Source organism: Dermacentor silvarum, chromosome 8 (assembly GCF_013339745.2).
Source record: "Dermacentor silvarum isolate Dsil-2018 chromosome 8, BIME_Dsil_1.4, whole genome shotgun sequence".
Classification (NCBI taxonomy): Eukaryota; Metazoa; Arthropoda; class Arachnida; order Ixodida; family Ixodidae; genus Dermacentor; species Dermacentor silvarum.
Window position 1 is genome coordinate 104634627 of NC_051161.1, and position 23885 is coordinate 104658511.

Consider the following 23885-nt stretch of genomic DNA (forward strand, 5'->3'; position numbering starts at 1 on the left):
AAATCAGTGGTAAAAAAAACAAAGGAAATCACAACCGAAAAAGAGCAGTGTGCACACCCATCAAAAGCCTTAAAATGAAAGGAATAGCCGCTTCAAAAACTTCAAAAACAATAAAAGGAACATCTACAATCTTTATACAAAACATAACATTGGAAATGCGACCAATAACTTTGCCTTGCCTTTGGACGCTTTGGACGCTTTGCCTTTAAGAGTAGAACGTGATAGCGTTATCGGGACCCGTTCGCATTGCATTGTTCGCATGTGGCAAGTAGGCTTCATTCACTGCAACACTGAACGTGGGAAAGCCAGCTTACAAAGACCAAGCTTACACCGATCCTTTTAAAGTCGACTTCACTTTTAAACTGAAATGCTTTGCTGGAAAGACCTTTTTCCAGGGGCTATATAGGTGGTCTTATATTAAAATGTGAAGGCCCTAGCACCTTTTTTTATTATTTTAATAATTGTTTGCTATTGCCCCGACGGGGCGCACAGGTCTGGTAGAAATGCTGGAAAAGGGGTTTGTGTTTGAGTTTCCTCATAGCTGAATTAGGTTTTCTCGTAGATTCAAATTACAATCCGATGCCGATTGGTAAGCAATCCGAAGGCGAATCCGACTCCGAATGGTAAAGTCGTACTTCACCATTTTTCTGACGGATTTCACTGTGAGAAATTCAATTCTTGTTCACCAAAACCTTGCACCACGTGGAGGGCCTGTGCGGTCGATGTGGTTGGATGATTTTCTCCGCCACCCGCAATCACACGCCGGTTGCCGACGCCCGATTTTCTGCGACACGAGGCCCTAAAAGCTGTCACGTCAAAATGCTGTCATAGTCGCTCCATCGTCAGCAACCCATTGTCATCGTGCCATTTTTGTCTCGTCTTTGCCATACCATGATCACTCCTTTATCGTCCGTATAATCCACATGTTCGAGTGCCACAAGTTTACGGTGAGTGAGGTGCTTCCTAGTAAAAATGTGTCCCGACTTGGCCGTGTGCTTTGTACTCTCAAATGCTCACTAATGTTCACAAATGCTCACTTGCAAACACCAATGAAAGTTTCGCCTGAACTGATTCCCACACCAAATGGGATTTGAATATCTTTTTTTACTGTTATAAGAATTGGGCATATATTAGTTAGGGGCGCACATAATTTCCTTTCTATTTACTGTTAAAAATTTGGTGCTGTCAGTTTCCAGGACACATTATAGTTGAGTAAATACGGTAGGGCAGGTGTAATCATAACATACTTGAAATATATTTTCCAGACCTTCATATACTAGAATTGAGCAGTAATCAGTGTTGGCACGCTAATTTGGTGTTCCTTCTCATAACAGTAGACCGTGCTGTATGTCCAGATTTCTATGTACCTACATTACTGATAGCTTGCTAGATTCTAGTTACTCAATGCTAGGAGATTTTCCGAGCACATGCAGCACTGTATTTTCTTGGCCAATTTTTTTTTTAAGCATTCAATGTGGCACAAAATTTTCTGATATTCGATTTGATATTCGGCATTTATTTATTAATTCGATTGGATATTCGATTCAAAATCTACTATTCGGTATTTGCACACCCCTATATAGCAGGAACGTATAAGCAACAAGCTTTCCGCGATGGCTTGTGGCCTGTTATCACACCGGCCGGCGGCAAATTTTCATCACAGCCATACTGTCTAGCCCATGGGTTCTCAAAGTGGGTTCCGCGGAACCTACAGGTTCCGCAGGCCCCTGCTCGGGGTTCCGCGAGCCACTGATAAATTTTCCCTGGTCCCGCTCCCGACAAGTGTCTAAAACGGCGAACACGAGGTGCGCTTGATCCAAAGAACCTCCATTACTCATGCCCGAGTGTCAAAAAGTACATCACAGTGCGTAACAGCAACGCACGAACTGCGCAATAAATACGAGCAGCTTGTAGCCACCCAACCTCTGAGAACGGGCAGCGCGCCTAAGCTTTCGCACTTGAATCTCGGAGGCCGTAACTTACCACCATGCGCCTTTCTCCTATTTGTAGATAGGGTAGGTACCGATAGCGTGCGCACTGACCTATACGTTGATCGGGGGAAAAAAAAAAACGCGGAGCACCGCAAATGCGCGCCGCAGAAGAGCAAGAACGGCGTAGCGTCCAACCGAAACGAAGCGGCGCAGTCTAAAGCCCCTATATTTATAAAAGTAGCGCCATTCTTAGATCTTGCCGCCACCGCGCTCACCCCGGCGCTTCCTCCTCGCCCTCTCTTAGCCGCCTCCTGTCGCCCCAGCCTCCTCCGCTCCCCCATTGGCCAATCCGTGTCACGTGGAAGTTCGCGTCGCGCTTTTGTATATTTTTTTCTTTCCAGCGCGCTCCGACTGCCATTCTCGGGCCTGTGCGACGAAAGTGCTGTACGCACAAACGGATCAAACGTGTTAGGGACAAGAACTTCGTTGTGATGGCATGCTGCTGCGCCTTAAGTTGCCGCAACCGACAAGGCGAGGGCAAAAGGCTGTTTTTGTTTACCATCCGGCGTGCGCAAACGCTTGTTGCACACTTGATATTTGCGCCGTCTCGCATCGTCGCGTTGCTACTTCCAAAACGGCATTATTAAGACCAGTTACTGACTGACGAAGCAAAATCGCGCCTCAAAAACGTCTCTGCAGGGCGCGATCGAAGTTTTCCTCGGATTTCCTCTGGTAGCGCGTTAGCTGTCGTCTGCCACGGCAGGCCCGACGCAGGCGGCGCCACTGTCGATATCGCGCCTCGATCGCGCTGGTCGCGCCGAGCGCGATAGTGGAACGGAGGAGGAGGGAAGTGGATGGCGCTACTTTTATAAATATAGGGGCTTTAGCGCAGTCCGCATCGCCGTGGTCTTCAGCGGCAATCGTACGCGGCACGTGACTGACAGCAACGCCGAAGCGCTTCGTGCCTAATTGCGCCTTTAAAGCCTTTATTCTTGCGTTTATCGCCGCGCGTAACACCGCGTTGGCGGCTAGCCGCGTGCCTCCGTAAGTGCGTAGTCGCTATCTCTGATCGCGTCGATAACCACCGCAGTTTCGTCCGCAGCGGTTGCGGCAAATAGTAGTTTCGTTTTCACTCGATGCGCGCGTCGGCTGCGTGCCTTCACAACTGCGTAGTCGCCTCACATGGCAGCGTCGATAGCGACCGCACTTTCGTCCGCACTTCTTGCAGCGAAAGGTAGTTTCGTTTTGACTTGGTGCGTGCGTCAGCCGCCTGCCTTCTGAACCGCAAGATCGCCGTCCATGATCGCGTCGATAGCGGCCGCGGTTTCGTCGACAGCGGTTGCGGCAAGCAGTAGTTTCGCTTTTACTCAGAGCAAAGCTGTCAAAGATAAAAAGCACCTGCTACATCGCGATCGACGGAATTTGTTGGCGAGCAGCTGAGTGGCGAAAAAATAATCGGGATGTGCGCCCGTTGGTGCAAAGCGCGCCTCAGATGAAAACGCGCGCCGCGAAGGATGTCGCGAGGCCTTCGCCGCTGCTAGCGCTAATAAGTCATGAGATGAAGAGAATTTCAGCTTCCGCACTGGTCTTGTGCTAAATAGAAACAAGATTTGACGATTCATTGAGTAAATAAAAGCGTGTTGACGTAGTGCAGCATTTGTTTGTTTTCTTGATACCCTCGATAATTCGGTTAAATCGGGCGGGGGGGGGGGGGGGGGGGTTCCTTGGCACTTTATGGAGCTTAGCAGGGTTCCCTGGGATGAACGTACCTGAGAACCCCTGGTCTAGCCCATCAGACCTAATCGAAGCGACACGTGAAATGTCAGTGACTTAAACTCACGGTTTCGTACAGAATCAATGCAAATCTATTTCACCCCCAGCTGTAGCACAGCACTCAAAAAGCCAACAAAACGCCCCGCCGACAAAAGCGAGTGTACGAGATGACTGTTCTTCATGGCCGCCATCTTTGCTGAAACACTATGGGGGCCCCTTGTTCTGAACGCCGTTTGTAGGCGCACGTCGCTCTCTTTTTATCATAGCTTCGTCGACCTGGCACGAGACTAGCTTTGGATATACACGGTGGGCTTGAAAATGTCATATGACTAGTGCGCTGACCTCCCGGGTGCAGAGTCTATCGCTTCAACGCAAACTGAGCGCCGAGAACACACAGCACGCACAAAGCTATGAGCCGCCCATGCACCTACACTGCGTACTCTGCCCCCAACGCAGATCGCTTTCAAGATACAGCCCACGTGACCGCGCACCGCCGCGCAGTCGATGCCAGAGCACAACGCTGCTCGCTATCCCTGCCCCCTCTCTCCCTCACCGGTGCCTCGAGTGCAACGCAAGAAGGCGTGCTTCCTCTCTGCTTTTCTTCCTTACGCGCGCGAGATTTAGACGCGGTCGGTGGCTCCCCTCGCACGCTTTCACTCGCACATACAGCATACAGCGTGCGGCGACAGCGTTATCTCCCTTAGACTTTATACGGAACATCTATGAGTCAAAACCAATTTTAGGGCCGCAACGCGTCATAGACAACATCTTTAGATAGCAAATACGAATCTCAAGGGCCATACTTTTGCTGGCAGAAACCGAGAATACGTCATAACTGTCACCCCCGGCACTTTGGGTGGCCAATGCCATCGTCAAGCAACCAAGCCCAGCAACATGAAAAGTCAAAACGGCCGCTCGGGCCGGCGCGGGGTGGCAGTTTGCAACGTATGATGCGGGAACGGTCCCACAGTTGTGACGCAACAGCAAGGTTACCAATACATTGGGTTCTATGGGAGCTGTGCCAGGACCGGCTGAAAACGACATAACAGCCGGGAAAACGCAGCACCCGGGAACGTACCAGCGGGGTTCTACTGTAACACTATGCGACGCTACGACGCCATCGTGACGCTCGCTCTTGGTTTCCGATGGCTCGCGCTTGTGCGAAACGACACGCATCCAGTACTTGGTGTGACATTCCAAGGATGAGTGCTTCGACGAAAACGGAAAACGGGAGCGCATTACAATCAAGGGCACGTTGGAATCGAGTAAATATGGTAAGCGTTTCTTTTTCGAATTTTCGTGCCGAACCTGCATATAACGAAATCCTCTTTATAGCGAAGTTTTTCGGGAATTTGTCAATTTCGTTATATCCAGGTTTAACTGTATATCGAACCCACATATAACAAATTACTGTGTGTATGGAACAGCTGCAAAATCCCCTTGAAAATTTCTGTGTAAAATTTTACAGCCAAGCTGTATACCTCGCGTTGGTCGGAAAATTTCCTGGCGTAAACACAAAACACCAGGTTAACAATTCAAAGCAAATGGCATATCTTTCTTTGCAATCAGGCATATATATATATATATATATATATATGTGAAGTCTTTAGAAAGGCTTTTTATTAGGGGTGGCACGAGCCCTAATAAAAGGCCTTTCTCAAGACTTCAACAAGAGGATATTTTTTTTTCTTGGTAAGGAAAGAGTTAATGCAATCCCTTTGAATAAACCAGTTTGAGTTATAGCTTGTTCTGCCTACTTTAACCATTTGTTTGCACTACGTATCCTAAACATCTACTACACGGTCTAGTTTTCTATTCTGCCGTCTAAGACGGTATCCACCAAAACAGCAACTCCTTGCTAGCAAACAATTCCTGCCCTTCCCGAAAGCACTGTAGTAAGTGTGCCCCATAGCTAGTACCCACGAAATGTGGGAGAGGTATAAGGAAAAGTGAAATCTACGCATGTGGCTGTGCTTAGAAGACTTTCTTTATCCAGCTAGAAGCACAACGTCAAAATGGGCCAAAACAAGAACAATGAATGAACAATGAATCTTAGAGATTAAGCTTGCCTTTGCCACGCCAGGAATGAACTTGTTGTCGCCAAAGCCCTTGTAGTTTCCCATGTTAGAGTAGAATGCCGCAGCATACACAAGCAGAGCCTGAAAGAGAGGAAGGAAATTAATGCCACAAAGCAATAGTGATCACTAAAATGCACAGAAGCTTCTCTCTATGGAGGCTCCATGCGGGCAAATAGCAGTGTTTCAGCTGAACTTGCATTTAAATAGAGTGGTGTCAAATAGTAGTGCAGAAAATATAATTAAACATGATAAATTCTAAAAATATCTTTATTTTATTCTACAAAAGAAAATTTACTTGTTCCTTCTGCGGTCAAGGACAAGGTTCTGTTGTTGGTACGCCATACAAAGAAGTTTGCACTAGTTAACCCTTCACTGATGGCACATATAAATACCAAAAAATTGTGTTTATTTTCCATCTAAATGTGCAAAACACATCAAGAATAAGCATAATCAACAAAAAGTTGTCGCAGTTTCACCTGAAAGGCGAAGCATCAATTGCGATAGCAAATTTGTAGAGAGCTATACAGAGTAATGATATTAGCTTTATCAGCTGTATGATTTTGGACATGCAGCAGCACCGGCAACACGCTGAACTTGTCGACGCCGTCGGCGTTTTGCCCACGTTCGCTCAAAATGCGTGTGGCGTTGGTGACTGTTGCCGGAGCCTCTGATATAAATAGGCACTTGGTGCCGCAGCTAAACGTCGCCTTCCTTCCCTCCCCCTCCCCCACGGCCTCTCGCGCATCGGAAGAAGGCGCGTTTGCTCTACATATATGGCATATATGGTGATTGTAAAGGAAGAAAGAGACACCTACTTCTGCAGCCCTCAAGCGAGCACGGCACAGAACGCGCATTTGTTCTCTGCCGTGCGTTCACTCCCCGTGAAAGCGCGCGCCCCTCGCGCCCTTTCACTCGCACATCAACGTTCGGCGCGCGGCGACGATTTCATCTCCATTGACGTCATACGGAACCTCACGGCGACGGCGACGCCGACGACAGAAATCTGCTTTTGAGTGTCCATATAATTGCTATCGCAATAAAATTTTTAAATATTTTGCGGAAACTTTCTGCAATAGGGCGAGAACACCAAGCAGAAAACTGGAATTGGGCTTCACCTCAAGCCACCCATGCCTTTGTTTGGAATTTGTACAGGCAGCTCTTATCATATGTTTTACATCACGTGTGCAACACACCACTGCAGCCGGAAAGCTTGCATCGGTCTGTCTCCTTTGACCACGCTTTCAAAAGACAGTGAGTCAGGTGCCAAACTTCTTCCTTGTCCTGTGTTCCTGCTCTAAACCAACAAATGACGCTTGCTGCCTGCCAATCAGTGTTGGCCAAAGACATTTAGCCACCAGAAACTTCGCACTCAATACCGAAACTTGGCAACAAAAAAAAAGAATGTTATGTTGCTTGTAGGCAACACTCGTCAATAAAGGGTTAATGAGCACACAAAAGAATGCAATCAAATACGTAAATTACAACACTGAAATTTACTATGCAAATCTAAAAAAGTACTGAGCTAGAAAAGCAGTGGGAAATGCAGCTTGGAAGGCAAATGAAAAAAGCTAGCTGTTGGTGAAACTTTTCACACTAATTGTCTGTGAAGATTGGCTAGCAAATACCTGTTCTTCACACGCATAAAAATTAAACTGTGTGGTTAAAACACCCTGAATCTGCACAGTGGATGCAAGGTCCAACAGAACATGTTTTTTGTTGTGTGTACACCAGTGGTTTTGTGTTCTGTTTAGGTCTTTTCCTGCAGAGGTTGCTTGAGACTATGGAACATAGGCATTGTGTAGCAGGCATAAACAAAGCATCTCATTACTCCCAACAGCCTAGGCATACTAGCGTAGCACAGACAATACAAGAACACGAGAAGAGAACACGAGAAGAGAGCACGTGAGAACCCCAGCTTCCAAAAATAATATTTCCCGGTACCGCTCTGTATGCTTATACTTTCTGCCTCGTGCATCCCCGAAAGCATGGATAAGCACAAACACTTGTAAAACAACTGCAACAACAAAAACAAAACAAACAAAAAATCTAACAAAAATGCTGACTTTCAATGTTTAACTCATGTGCAGAAAATTGTATTCTTTATTTGACAAGGGGGGGGCAAGGGAAGCTTTACTAACGCATGCATCAGCGACCCTGGCTATTTGCTTAGCTTCTATGACCAGACGAGTCTTCTGATACCCATTTCTGTCTAGTATCATGGTATCTCAGATGAACAGCGAATAATGACTGTTGCTGGAAGTTAGCACTGTATGTGTTCTTCTCATGTCCTCTGCTTGTTTACACTACACTAGCATTACAAAATGTGGGCTACAGTACAGCGAAACCTTGTTACTACGGACACCACATTAACAAACTTTTCAGATTAACTAACTTTTCAGAAATCCCCTGCTGACTGCTTATAGATTCAAGGTTAAAATGTTCCAGTACTACGAAATCAAGAATACTGCACTTTTAAGAATAACGATCGTTATCCAGTTTCCATGTCATGTTGACACCTCAGCACTGCGAACTAATATTCCGAAATCTGGGGATTCTTAGATTTCCATGTATCCTTTATGGCAGCTGGAATAGTAAGCTAGCAGACGGCGTGGCACATGGGTTCGGAAAACCTAAGACGGCGCAGGAGAAAAAAAAAAACGCCAAAAGACTTTTTTTTTGTCACTGCGGAGGCGACGACACATGAGGTTCTGCGGACAAGTGTCGCCTAGCAACAGAGGCGCGTCTCTTCCTTCTTTCTGCGCACGCCTCTTCTTTCTCGTGCGCTTCTGTCTGTGGTCGTACCAGGTAAAGCTCCTACATTCATGTTTTTCGCCGACCAGGTTAAGTACTGCCAATCTACCCTCCTCCGCGTTCCCCCCTCCCCCCCAGTTTCCGATGTAAAGCAGAATTTACGCGTAAGAGGAAGCGACATCACTGCTGCATAGAGGTGCAAGGGTGCAGCAAGCAAAAATTCAGGAACCGGAAATCCTGGAAGCGATAAAACCGGAAACGGAAAAAGCAGAAGAGGAACTGGTTTGAATGACGAATCAGGGAACAGCGGCACACATCAAAGGTTGGCGCTACTTAGCAAAAGTGACATTGGCACGTGGATGGAGGGATTTTAGTACCAGCTACGTGTGCGGTGGAATGTAACCTCTGTGCTAACGGGGATGCCACATGGTCGCACTTTCCAGACAGTGTCGCTTACATGCGCTTTGGAATAGTTGGTATCTCTGCCTCAAGCAAAACAGCTGTGGTGTCCCTGGCAAGGAATGTGAAAAACAAATCAACAAAAAGAAACGGCACGATTTATAGGCAACATGGAGCTTCTTTGTAGGTGTTTTTCTTGCCATCAGCGTCTCTTGCATGCGCCACTCTATATACGGGGCTGCGTGGCTGCAGAATCTATGGAAAACAGCAGCAGCGCTGGCCAAGAGCCAAAAACAATGTTTTTCGGGGATAGCTCATACGGTGACAGCTGATGGGTTATATATTTTGGGGCTTTCACTGTAATGACCTTTCCAAATAACGAACAATTTTCCGCGGTCCCCTGAAGTTCGTTATATCGAGATTTCACTGTATGTCAGCTCCAGCCAATGGTTTGCCAAATGCAATGTCAGGTCGAACCAGTGGCAGAAGCCCCACCCAATGACCTGCTCTGCAGTATCGTAAGGTTGCTAGACCAGCACACCGTCATGCCGCTAAATGTAGTAGATTTCAGCGAGTCAATAAACGCCGCTATATCAAAGCTGAGGGGGAGAGATGTCCAGCCGTTTACTAGACGAGGACACTTTCACCATTGCCATCAGCGGGCAGGTCCAGCGCGTTCCCAGTGTGTCTCTCGTTCCCACGTAAAGTTTGCATGCAAAGTTCAGTTTTCATGGCTCACGAGTACAAGGTGTTGGCTCATGAACAATAAGTTCCCAATGTCCCCACTTCTTGTTGCACGACAAAGGTCTCTATGCTTTCGTTCAAATACCCCCATATGCCGCCGGGCAAGATGTTAAAGCACTGACTTACTGAATTGTCCCTCTGTCTTGATTAGAGAGACTCGGCTGACACAAGTCATCTTCAAAGGAAGACGAGGGGAATGTGGCACACTACTGTGGGCTATATGAGGGATGCCGCAGTGGAGGTCTCCGAATTAATTTTAACTACCTGGGGTTTCTAATGAAATGTGCATCCAAAGCAAGATACATCAGCGTTTTTTGCATTTCATCTCCATTGGGATGTGGCCACCCAGCTGGGAATTGAACCCATGACCTCACGCTCAGCAGCAAAATGGCATGCCACTGAGCCAGTACAACGGGTTCTTCAGATACATCTGGTAATTTAAAACTCCTAGGCAGAGAGTCAAGGTTACACGCACAAATACCGTGATGGAAAACGCACTGCCAGCTACATCACTCACTATGACACGTTCAGTTAATCATCTAATGCAAAAGGCACAGCGCTGCCACTTAGAGCGTGTCACATAGCAAGCAAAGGAAGAAAAATAAAAAATAAAGGAGGCGGGGCTCAGTATGGAAGAAGGCAGGGAAGAAAGATAACTCACAGGCGCTAGTCGCGTCAAAGGGAGAGGGTGTCCAATCGGCACAGACCCTCACTTCCTGGCAGCATGGTAACAGGGCAGTTCATGTACTTTTTCTATCTCCTTCAATAATGAACCAGTATGAATAATTATTTCGGTAATACAGCTCTCAGACAGCATTTAACAGCTTCCACTGTACAACGAAAGCTTGCAATGGGGTCCGGTGATGGGTAACAGCTTCCACTGTACAACGAAAACTTGCAATGGGGTCCGGTGATGGGCGTTTTAAGACTGGTGAACTCTTGTGCAAGTTGGTATTCCCATTTTTCTTTAATAACAGTGAGCAACGAGTCTCCCCAAGAAGCAAAAATTGACGAGTAAACATCTAATGCCTTCCACTGCACGGAGGGCGATGTTTGCCAACCTTGAATTCCTCCTCATCGAAACCGGCCTTTTCCAGAGCCAGAGCCTTGAGTGAATCCAAGTCCTGCGCCCGGAACAGGCGCTCCAGCACCAGGAAGATGAGCGGGCTTTCCCGGGACGTCTGCAACAAAAGCAAACAGCACGCTGGCAGTGACAAGAAACCAGAAAATTTGAACCAACTTCCTTCTTTTTTTTTCTAAATTTTGTCACGGTATGCTTTTTTCTTTGCAGCCAACGCCTATATGTATATGCCATATACCTGCACTTCACGCTGCATTTGCTTTCTCCAATAAAAGCGATTTACAGGACTGACCAACTATAATGTGTTCAAAAAAATGAAAGAGTGCTGTGCATTTTTTTTCTGGCTGCACCCACCAGTGGCAGCCGCAGCCATGCAGGAGCAGAGCAAACCAGAGTAATGTATCATCACGTATGCAGCTCCGGTGTACCGAAAACCGACACTGGTCTGTAGAATCATGCATTATAGCAAATTATTTAAGGCACTCCGACACTTGCCGATGTTTCTTCTAGCTTCGAGAGGGTACGACCTACCTTCATTGGAGATAAATTACATGCCAAAGATGCTGTCTCAGTACTAATTTGAATTGCCGTACCACTTGTCTTGTCGACCCTCTGTAATATGCAAACTAGAACAGAAATGATGAACGAAAAGCCGCAGGTATGCACCTGAAATAGCACGATGAGGCCACCAAACCAGGACGCTTGGCTGAGGTAGTGAGCATACTTCTTCTCTCGATCGCTGAGCCCCTCAAATGCAACACGGGCATCGAGCTTCAGAAATGGGGTCTCGTTTGGGTACACTTCGTCCGACATGTCTCCTGCAGGAAATAAAATCGTTGAATGGCATTCATCAAAAAAGAAGTATTTCCTGCTGCGAAAAAAAAGGAACAAGGGTAATCATGTCCAACAGACTGTTTTGGCTGCACATGAAAAGCAACTTGCTTGCAATGGAAAAACTCCTGCCACCCTAACTACAAAGCCAGCTTTTCCATCAACAACAGATTTTCTGCTCGTCAACTGCACTTCGGGGACAATGGAACTTTCAAATACGTTCTCTCTTCCTACCCACACGACATATCTAAAGCAGAGCTCAATCACCAAGCTTTACAGTAGGATTTACCTTCGCTCTTTTTTTTTTTTTTTCTTTTGCTAGCACCTGTATTTACAGCCCGTCGGCGGCAACAGGCGACGTGATAAGACATATCTCTTCGGAATTCGGCCAGGTCCGAGATACACGAAGAAATTGCATGCTAGACGAATACATTGGCGATTTATGCACTCGAAAAAACTGAAAACACGGGGCGCATAGGTTCTCGGTATAGAACTGTTTTGATTTTTTAAATTATTATTATTAAGATCTCCCTTTTTGTTTGCAATTCATATATCACTGGAGAAAGCATGGACTCCACTTCGACCGTACAAAATAATCAATCGAAAATGTGTATTTGGCGCTTTCACAGATGTTGATCCGTGAATCCATTTGACACCGGCGAATGCTTGCACGCGGATATCCCCGCAAGTTACGAGTTGCAACTTTTCGTCGACGTGCACTGCTGTTTTCGCGTCGCTATATGTGCTTGTGCGCGCGCGACAGTGAGAAAGAAAATGGGGAATCGGCGCCTTATCACCGTTTCCTGCAGCGTACTGAGCCACCATTTCAGTTTAACAAACATGGAGCTAAACAATGGTTCAGATTTCCACTTCGCCTAATCAGTCGCCGTATGTATAGCGACCCTTTCCAACGAAGCACTGTAACGATAGACCGTTTCGTCCCTTTTTATTCCCGTGCTGTTTAGCGTTAGCTTGCGCTCATTTATCAACTTGCAGTCTTGATGCGAGAGAGCATTTGGCGCCGCAGAGGCGTCAGTGCCAACGACCGCACATGACAAGGCGCATTTTGCGTCGTCAGCCCTACGCGCATCTTGGGACTTACCTGCCTTGAGCTACGCCGCTTTGGTATAGGAAGAGATGACTGATCAATCGGACACTCAGTAACGAATGCGACAATATGCTGTTACGCTGCTCCGAAATATAAATCGCCGGGCAGAGAAACCGGCAAAATATTCGCACTGTTATTTAACGAGCACACCGGCAAGCGACCGAAGCGACGACCGCGGGCAAGCCGGAGAAGAGTAGAATAGAGAAATGAGAGAGGTGCGGGAGGTAGTGGGAATGAGCCGTCACACTGTTAGCGCTCAGGTTTCAACTCGGTTCGGGAGCGAAACTTTCTCACCGAATCGTCCGTGGACCGTGAGCACCGAAAACGCACTGCAGGAAAGCCAACTTACACAATGGAACTAATATCTGCGCATCTGCGCACACTATCGTTGAACACTGTATACAGTTTACATTCGCAGTTGTACCGATAAGAACAATGGGAACTGCAACGCCACGCTACCCAGACGAACCGTATTGCATTACGCACATTACGCGCGTCACGCAATGCATTCTCGGCCGTCATCATGGGTAGGCCGCGGGTGCAGCGCACGGCAGAAGAGGCTGCCGTACGCGAACCTCATATCTGCAACATGAAGCTACGTAAGAAAATTTTATTGATATCGTGTTATTATTGCGATAGCAATTATATGGACATTCCAAAGCAGATTTTGAGGGGCTTTAGATGAAATCGTCGCCGCGCGCCGCCGAACGCTGTATGTGCGAGTGAAAGGGAGCGAGGGACGCGCGCTTTCACGGGGAATGAACGCACGGCGGAGAACAAACGCGCGTTCTGTGCCGTGCTCCCTTAACGGCTGCAGAAGTTGGCGTCTCTTTCCTCCTTTACAATCACCATATATGTAGAGCAAACGCGCCTTCTTCTGACGCACGAAAGGCCGTGGGGGGGGGGGGGGGGGGGGGGAGGCGACGTTTAGCTGCGGCACCAAGTGCCTATTTATATCAGAGGCTCCGGCAATAGTCACCAACGCCGCACGCATTTTGTGCGAACGCGGGCAAAACGCCGACGGCGTCGACAACAGTTCTGCGTGTTGCCGCGGTGCTGCTGCATGTGCAAGTTTATACAGCTGATAAAGCTACTATCATTACTCCGTATAGCTCTCTACAAATTTGCTATCGCAATTGATGCTTCGCCTTTCAGGTGAAACTGCGACAACTTTTTTTACGCGCGCTTCTTGTTTGTGGAATATTAAGGACAATGAGCGAATAAAACAATACTATAGAGTGAAATAAAAGGTTAAATAACTGCGTGGCGCGAAGAATGACCAATGTATTTCTCGGTAATTAAATCAAAAGGTACATAGAAATATATATTCACTATGTATATGTAAGGGAAAAAATATCAAATATTCTAAATGCACTAATTGAAAAAGTAAGAACTCCCAACCGGAATAAGCGCACGTGTTTGCAGTAACGAACGTATACTTATTAGTGAATACTGCACATAAAACTCTCATTCGCTGAAATAATATGCATAGCATAATAATCGTTTCCGTTCGAATGTAACGCATAACAGCACTATTGAAGTCTCAAAGGTGGGTGACTGATGCAAGTGAGGACTGTTATTCCGAATGATGGTGCTGCCGGAGAGTCGTGGATGTTGCGCAGAGGCTCAGTTCCTGAGAGGATTAACGCACGGGTGTTAAGTCCTGCTTAACAAGTTCCTAGCTGTCATTCAAATAAGCGCCCCGTTCTCGGGCAACCTGTAAATCTGCTAACTTGATTCAGGCAAGGGAAACCGTTTTTTTTTTAGTCTTATATATACTTATCTACCATAATTATCTTCTTCAACGAACGCAGCAGATCTACACATATCTCTACGTGTATGTGAGGCATGCCGTTCCTTTAATTGCTTCATTATTGTCGTTATGATAGTGCACCGGATAACTGACAGCAGCCGTTTATAATATACAAGCTGCTCAGTTGAGCGGACATACATTTGAGAACGGCATTACATATATGTATGAAATAGGATAAGCGTAACATGTTTTTCTCGGAAATCCGAATAATTTATTTTGTTTACACTCCTAGAAAAAGGCCGAAAAACCCAGCTACCTGTTTTTTTTTTTTTTAATCAAACAAATTCGCGTCAGCCGCGCACAGACATTAGCAACTACGGCAGGGCTAAATTAGAAGACGCGTGCTCTCTGTCCCATCCGCGTTTGATTATATATACGTGACCCACAACTAACCCTAATTTCAGCGCGTGGGAAGATAATGCCCATCAAGCCACCATCCTTTTCGGGTCACTGTTAATTACGTGCTTTTTCCCGCACGCACAGTCTATGGGTCGCTCATTTATATGGCTTTTGGATTGTATACGGAACATCACGGCGACGACAACAGCGAAAATTTGCCTGGAGTGTCGATATGATTGCTTTCGCCATAAAGCGAGAAATAGAAAATTAGAAAATTGTTAGCAAAGGGTTTGTATATATATATATATATATATATATATATATATATATATATATATGTGTGTGTGTGTGTGTGTGTGTGTGTGTGTGTGTGTGTGTGTGTGTGTGTGTGTGTGTGTGTGTAGGTTTAGGAAAGCTGGTCGGGCCCCAGTCCCTCCCCCCTCCCCGGAAAAATGAAAACTTTCCGCCTATGCATATATGCATCGCATCAGGTCGCTAAGCATTTCTTGGGTTCGTTGCGTGGTCGTTAGCTTTGGGCTTTGATTCAGTTTGCAAGAGACAAAGCTTCGCGTTCAACCACCTTTCTTCAAGAAAGGGGCTTTGATTTTTTTTTTTTTTTTTTTCATTGTATGACCGCACTGCCGAAAACAGTTGTGTTATACTTGTATTTTTATTTTTTTAAGGTCATACGAAATTCTGTAGAAGCATGCACGGAGGAAGGAAAAGTATTTTCCTTCTTCCATGTCTAGAAGGTGCCTGAATTATGTGGTCATTGGGCGCCGCTTTCTGTCGCGTTCGAAGGGCGACTTTTGGATTCTCTGGGAGCACCCCTCCACTTCCCAGACATATGTGGGTCATCCTTATCTTTAAAAAAAAAAAGTCGCAGTTTCGCCCGAAAGGCGAAGCATCGATTGCGATAACAAATTAGTAGACAGCTATACGAAACACGGATAGTAGTTTTATTGGCCTATAAAGTTGTATTCGCTTACTAACTAAACAAGCACGGTGTCACGCGCGCACAGGTAAACATGAACACATCTCGCTCGATGACCGCGGAAACTTGTCAAAACGCTGGAGTGAGAAAGCGCGCCAGCGGCAGCGAGCAAATTGACCTTCGCGCTGGATCTCGCTTCAACGCGAACTAAACGTCGGAAGCACAGCCCATACGAAGCTACCGGCACTCGGCGCATGCACTTTGTCCCCATCGCAGATCGCTTTGAAGATGAGGTCACCGCGGACGCACACTTCGGCCACATCGCAGATCGCTTTCAAGATACGGCGCCTACGCGGCAGCTCTGTAAGCAGCAGCCGCAAGAGCAGAACGCACCTCCCCCCCCCCCCCCCCCCCCCGACCGCCCCGTCGCCTCCTCCCTGTAGTCGCGGGCGAACGAAGACCGCGCGCTTCCGGCTGCCTTCCTCTCTCGTGGGCGCGAGATTAAAAGCTGCGGTTGTCGGCTCAACATCGCACGCTTGCACTCGCACACAAAGCGTACGGCGCGCAGCAACGATTTTATCGCCGTTGGACATCATACGGAACCTCACAACGACGGCGACGGCAAAAATGCGCTTGGAGTGTCCATATAATTGCTATGGCAATAAAAGTCGCAGTTTCGCCCGACTGCGATAGCAAATTACGTAGTGCATGGACAGCTATACAAAGTAAGGATAGTAGTTTTATCGGTCGTATGAACTTGTAATATATATAGGCATACTCACTAAATTAACAAGCATATAGTATCACGCGCGCAGAAGCAAACATGAACACATCTCCCTCGATGACAGCGCACACTCGGTGTCAAACCGCTCGAGTCAGCAAGTGCAGCAGGCAGCGAGCGAATAGGTGGATAGCAAAACGACGATGTCGTCCAACGTTTATAGAACTTCTTTCAGGTTCTATAAACGTTGATGTTGTCAGCTAGCGACTTCCGGTTCGAGGGTTAGCGCTTCTGTTGCTTCGTTCGGCCTTGTCGTGCGATTTCCCGCTGTTCGCAGAGAAAACACGCTTCAGCAATGTGATTATGGTTGGCTGCTCGGCATAAGGGTGCGCGAAGTCTTGCGTGAAAGCAAAAAAAAAAAAAAAAGTTTCGTTTTCCATGGAATGAAGCGCACAAACGTAAATGGACAGTTGCCGTCAAACGAGTGACCGTGAACGGCGAGCTGTGGGTACCGAACGTAGGAGCCAGAACATGTGAAGATCATTTTGTCACAGGCAACTGTTATGGCGAATAACTTCGTCTACTAACGTTCTTGCACAAATACCCCCTTTTTAACAATCAGTTAAATACGCACAGGTTCACCCAGCAAGGATCATCAGCACATTGATTATGTGTCGTCTTCATTCCGGTACAACGAAAAGGCAACTGAGGCTGCACGAAAGAGGGAGGAGAGGTAACGTCAAAATAATTCGTGCACTTTTCAGATACTTAAATCAGTGCTTTCTCTCTGCAGTTATACACGACATGCGTCTCTTGAGAAAAAACGGGTGACTGCGAAGGCACAGCAACCGACGACATATGGTGCGCGCTGGGCACCGCTGCAGACAAAACAATGGACGAAGCGACCTTCATGCTGCCTCTCGCTTCAAGGCGAACTAAGCGGCGAGAACACAGTGCACACAACACTATCAGCAGTCGGCGCACTCTGTCCCTCAACGCAAATCGCTTTCAAGATAGGGAACGCGCGGCCGCGCCATACGCAGTGGTCAGCAAAGCCGAACGCCCCCCCTCCCCCGTGCTTTGCGCGCTATGGAAGACGGCGTGCTACCTCCCCGCTTTCCTCCCTTGCGCGCGCAAAATTGAGCCACCATCATCTGCTGACCCTCGCACATACAGCATACGGCACGCGGTGACGATGTTACCGCACTTGGACTTTATACGGAACATCACGGCGACGGCGAAAATGCACCTGGAGTGTCCATAAGTAGAACCCCGCTGATACGTTTTTCACGGGACCGTAAAACAAAAACGTAAGAGCCGGGAAACGCAAGAGCCGAGAAACAGGAAAAATTGTGAAATGAGAATAGTGTTGAAATGCACACAATATTATTTTAATTCTTACGTGTGAAAAGAAGTCGTAGTTTCGCCCGAAAGCCGAAGCATCGATGGCGATAGCAAATTAGTAGACAGCTATACAAAGTAAGGATAGTATAGTTTTATCGTCCGTATAAACTTGTAAACAGTCGCTTATTAACTATATTAACAAGCATGGTGTCAGCGCCAACAGGCACACATGGACACATCACACTCAATGAGCGCGGACACGCGCTGTCAAACGCTGGCGTGAGGAACCGCCGCTGCAGCAGCGAGCGAAGTTACCTTTGTGCTGTTGTCTGTCGCTTCAAGGCAAAGTGAACGCCGAGAACACACAGCATACACAAAGCTACAAGCCGCCGACGCACCTACACTATTCTAGTACGCTGTACTTATACTGCCTAGACTCTGCCCCCAACGGAGATCGCTTTGAAGATACGGCCCGCGCAGTACGCAGTTGTATGCGAGAGTACAACGCTAACAACGCCGCCCGCTATCTCTCCCCCATCCCCCTCCCTCGCCGATGCCTCGAGCGCAACGGAAGGCGCGCTTTCTCCCGGCTTTTCTAGCGCGCGCGCGCGCGAGATTTATAGCCGCGGTCGTCGGCTCCCCTCACAAGATTTCACTCGTACATAAAGCATACGGCGCCCGGCAACGGCGTTATCGCCCTTGGAATTTATACGGAACGTCTATGGGCGAAAACCAATTTTAGGGCCACAATGCGTCATAGACACCATCTTTAGATAGCACATACGGATCTCAAAGGCCATGTTTTTGCTGGTGGAAACCGAAAATACGTCATAGGTGTTGCCCCGGCCCTTCGGGCGGCCAATCCCATCGTCAAGCCACCAAGCCAAGTGACATGAAAAGTCAAAATGGTCGTTCGGGCCGGCGCTGGGTGGCAGTTCGGAACGTATGATGCGGGAACGGTCCCACAGTTGCGACGCAACAGCCAATGGATTGGGTTTTATGGAGCTATGCCGGGACCGGCCTAAAACGACGTAACAGCCGAGAAAACGCAGCACCCGGGAACGTAACAGCGGGGTTTTACTGTATTATATCAACTTGCATTCACGTCCTTTGGAAAATCTAGTTGCCATAAAATTTTGCAAACAATTAGGAAGCGACTGAGACCGTGTGATTTCAACCTAATCTAAATGCTGGGCTAAAATGAGCCAACCACGTCACATTTTATGATTTAACATCGTTCTTGAAGCTTCTGTATAAGATACACTAAATTAAAATAAAATTTTGGGTTTTTACATGCCAAAACTGAGAGCTATGAGCTACTGTGGCGAGATGTACAAGCTGCAACTTGAGCCTGAGTGTTGTACACACTGGAAAAAATTGGACCTGACACGAACTGTTCACTAACACACATATGCTTCCATCTTACTAGAGAAGCCTATATTAACATAACAACAAAGGGTAATTTAGCTCTTGCACTTTTTCTACAACATACTATGCTCACATATTAACAGGTTAGCAGGGTGCAGCAGGGCACATAAACATAAAGCCCCTATATTTATAAATATAGGGGCTTTACATAAACACAGTGACTATCAGCATATGTATATATTTATTCCCTACCTTTCATGTTTCACAGCCATCCTCCAGCAGAGAATTTACATTATTGAACATGTGCTGATATGGAAATGGCTCAATGTAGAGCAAAAAGAAGGGTAGTATATATATATATATATATATATATATATATATATATATATATATATATATATATCATCAGCCTATATTTATGTCCACTGCAGGACGAAGGCTTCTCCCTGCGATCTCCAATTACCCCTGTCTTGCGCTAGCGTATTCCAACTTGCGCCTGCGAATTTCCTAACTTCATCATCCCACCTGGTTTTCTGCCGTCCTCGACTGCGCTTTCCTTCTCTTGGTATCCATTCTGTAACCCTAATGGTCCACCGGTTATCCATCCTACGCATTACATGGCCTGCCCAGCTCCATTTCTTCCACTTAATGTCAACTAGAACATCGGCTATCCCCATTTGTTCTCTGATCCACACCGCTCTCTTCCTGTCTCTTAGCGTTACTCCTAAGATTTTTCGTTCCATCGTTCTTTGTGCGGTCCTTAACTTGTTCTCGAGCTTCTTTGTTAACCGCCAAGTTTCTGCCCCATATGTTAGCACCGGTAGAATGCAATGATTGTACACTTTTCTTTTCAATGACAGTGGTAAGCTCCCACTCAAGATTTGGCAATGCCTGCCGTATGCACTCCAACCCAATTTTATTCTTCTGTAAATTTTTCTCATGATCAGGGTCCCCTGTGAGTAATTGACCTAGATAAATGTACTCCTTTACAGACTCTAGAGGCTGAGTGGCAATCCTGAATTCTTGTTCCCTTGCCAGGGTATTGAACATTATCTTTGTCTTCTGCATATTCATCTTCAACCCAATTCTTACACTTTCTCGATTAAGGTCCTCAATCATTTGTTGTAATTCGTATATATATATATATATATACCTTTTACACTGTGTGTGTGGCCCAAACAAATAACTGCGACTGCTGAGGTGATGCAACTGTGTAATAATGCAGTATACATTATAAGCTCATTATAGCAAAATCAATCAAATATCAATCAAATATGGGTGCCGCACGGGGCACTTTTGATCATGATTGAGCTCGATCTGGATCGAATTTCCTGGTTGCGATTGGGTCCTTACCACAAGCTGAGGAAAGGAGCCAATCGTAGTCGAGAATTTCAATCTGGATTGGGCGCGACCGTGATCGAAAGTGGACCTGTGACAATGGTATAACAGCGGTTCCCTATTTTTCCCATTTATAAAAGTGTACTTGTAGCTGCGAAAAGTTAATCCTCTCCAAAAAAGAAAAATATTACATTTTATTACAGCGTTCATTAGCCATTAGGTCCTTTAGATTGATCTGCACCCCTTTGAACCAGTTCACGGCGGTTCACGAAAAGTTCGGACATTGTGCAGCTTGATTTCTGTGGTGCAGGCACAACGCGACACTCGAAACAAATGCCAAGCTACAGACCCAGTGCAGGCATTACCTTTTGGCCGACTAATGTGCACTGAGTGCACAAGTTTAACAGCCTCGAACTGCAGGCATGATTGGCCTCTGAGGCGTAAATACACCCCACACTTCCATAGACACATCAGATGCGCGTAAGTAGGGTTTCCACAGCACTGCGCCAGTGTGCTACGTCGTCTGCTGCGCTGCAGCTTCGTACCTGTACGCCTGCACGAAGTCAACACCGACAACAGAAAGGGTGCAGAAAAATCGTGAATCAGCCCTGCACCTTTCCTGCACCTTTTGAAATGAACGGCGTGGTTCAGGGGGCGCCATTGGTGCACCACTGAAACGAATAGTAGGGCGTAGCACCTAGTGAACTGGTTCAGGTGGTGCAGGCGAATCGAACAGACCGAAGCACTGTAGTATATAATGCCACTACAATGTTTCTTGCAGTCTTGTCAATAATATCTCAAGTCACACAAAACATCTTTAGTCATCTTTCCTAGTCTCATGTACTTAATACGCATAAACCGACACTAAGAGCTGAAGTCCCATAATTTGCACTTGAGATCTAGCTCACATGATCATCATATATGTGTGGTCTTTGGTGGCAATAGATACGGGAAAGGTTTTGCTGTACGTGAAATCACCAGAAAACACACCACTTGCTAGTGCTTCCGTGTCAAGCACCCACAGCTCCACATGCTGTTGCCTTCCTCTGAACTCATCGCTCGTACTCATTATGGGGGATTGGCCAAGACTCGGGTGCGTAAGGCTAAATTAATATAGAAAGTTCCACTTGCAAATTTGCGAAAACTGTTAATTTCAATGGGACAGATGCAAAAGGATGGGAAAGAGAATTCCAGGAAGGTGAAATGTTGTTGCAGCTTTCAATATATCGACACTAGCTATCTTAATAGGACTCCCACATTTCAAGAGGATGCTGTGATATTTTTTTACAATAACGCAGCTTCAGCAACCAAATAATTACTCCATTTAATAGTTGCTGGCTGCAAACCATACCTGCAGGTCAAGCAAAAGCTCGTTACCATTGCAAAGGCAAGGTTATGAGGAACATAGTCTTGAAGGAGTTCATTCGTTTCTTAGCAATGTTCATTTTGCACTACTTGTTTGTTATTCTTTATCTAGCTAATTTCTGCACTATTTCGCACTGCAATCGGATTTCTTCTGTAAATATCCCGCAGAAAGTACAAAATAGAAAGCACATCTGTACTTGGGATAAAAAAAAGCCCCCCCCCCCCTTGCCCTAATAGTACATTACTGCTAGGTTGTCAAAAGCTGGCATAATTTGCAAGAGGCGAGTCTCCAAGCTTCAGCTGATCTGCAGCTGACATGGAATGCTACCAAACTGCTCAGTGGACTTCCATTTGGAATTTCAGCATCTCATTATATTAAAACAATAATAATAAATCTAAACAGATTCTGAATGACACAGCAAAAGGAAACATGCTTAGAAGGCAGTATAACTCCTACATGAGCAGTATCTCAAACATATATCTTAGACGCCACTGTGACAGAATACTCTTCGACATTTCCCAAGTTCAAAATGTATGGCAAATTTTTGACAAATTTTTAACCCTGTGCATGTCATTTACAGAGTTAACGAGGTGAGCAGGAAGATGGCCATGAGCTTTCAGTAACAAGCAATTCTTGGCCATTCATGCCATCTTTGGATGGTTGCTCTAAACTCACAACAAAAAGGAATTGCAAGATTTGAAAGAAATGGTCGTGAGCGGAATGTTGTAATCAGGACAAGAAATTGAGTGTGCGCTCAAGATCAGTCATTTTACACATTCTTAGACTACAGCTGAAAACTATTATGTTTATCCTGTTGTAACCCTGCTGAAGTTTAGTGCCCGTTATGAAAACATGTTTGCACATTGCAAACTTGCATTAGAATCCTGCTTCTTGCCTGAATGGATGCACTTAACACTGGGCAGTTCCGCAACCATGTATCAATCATGGCCTTCAAACACTCTCCTCCTGCCTTCCCTCAAAACTCAACAAATACAAACGAACTAACTAACTGGCCTATGTCATGTATCTAAAAATGCTACTGCAAATGTCTTTGTGAGCATACTTGTTATTTGTGTCACCTGAAAGGCACTTTTTCACCGTTCCAAGATAACATTCTCTTGCTGTATAGACTATGTTGCCATGTTGATGCTATGATGCTATGGAGGGGAAGGGGGGGTGGAGGGGGGGCGGCTCGTGAAGCTGCCGTAATGCAACTTTTGTTCTGCCATCCCCACCACTTACCCATCACCACCTATCAGTGTACTTATGTGGTAAATATATTTCTTATGTCATGTAATATTTTTCTCAAATCCTACATTCTATTCCTGTAGTCTAATGAAAAGTATTTTCTTTGGCATCCTAAGCAATGGTGACATCAGAAAGGAAATTAGCAAGAGAACATGTGTGCATACAGCATATATATTCAGATTTGCCTGTAAGAGCTACATGCTGGCAATCAAAATTACTTTCGTTTATGCATAGTTCCCATTTGTGTGTCTATTTCTGTGATCGTCTGTTTTGAGCTGAAGCCTATGCCAATTTATTATGATGCACCAACACAGCAACATGTCTTTGTGAAGTCACATTTTATAATGTCATAGATGACAGCCTGCACAAATGCCATCTTCTAACTGTTGCAGCGAAGCTATCATAAAACAATTAACAAGAACTCTACCAGTCCTGTGCAATTGACAATGTGACTTGCCGATGCGGAACAATGTCTGCCATGCTCCGCCACTATAACAACACTGAGCTTTGTATTGGCGTGACTTCTACATTGTGTGGTGCCGCCCCCTGTCATGTCACACTATCATGTAGGCCATGCAATCAGAAGAGCAGTATCCTTCTCTACCACTAGATGACATCATCAGTGATGAGATTTCTTCACTTTTGCTGCTGCCAGAGGCACTGCTTAGTTACGACACCTAAATAAATCTATCTGGCAGCCACCATGTTTATAGTTACA

At 46.2% G+C, this 23885-nt stretch overlaps 1 protein-coding gene across 3 annotated transcripts in view; it reads right to left on the bottom strand.

Annotated features, from left to right (window-relative positions):
• The window catches only part of LOC119461602 (dipeptidyl peptidase 3-like), a 76196-nt gene that overhangs the window by 38914 nt on the left and 13397 nt on the right, over positions 1-23885 (bottom strand). Inside the window, exons 1-4 of one of the 3 annotated variants that reach the window (XM_037722958.2) lie at positions 12691-12881; positions 11424-11575; positions 10738-10857; positions 5774-5863 (exon numbers count right to left, since the gene is read on the bottom strand). In XM_037722958.2, coding sequence (XP_037578886.1) covers positions 5774-5863; positions 10738-10857; positions 11424-11570 — 357 coding nt within the window. In that variant the 5' untranslated portion in view covers positions 11571-11575; positions 12691-12881. Of the gene's footprint in view, positions 1-5773; positions 5864-10737; positions 10858-11423; positions 11576-12385; positions 12429-12690; positions 12882-23885 lie in introns of those variants that run through there. The other 2 variants (XM_037722957.1, XM_037722956.2) reach the window with 2 other exon arrangements.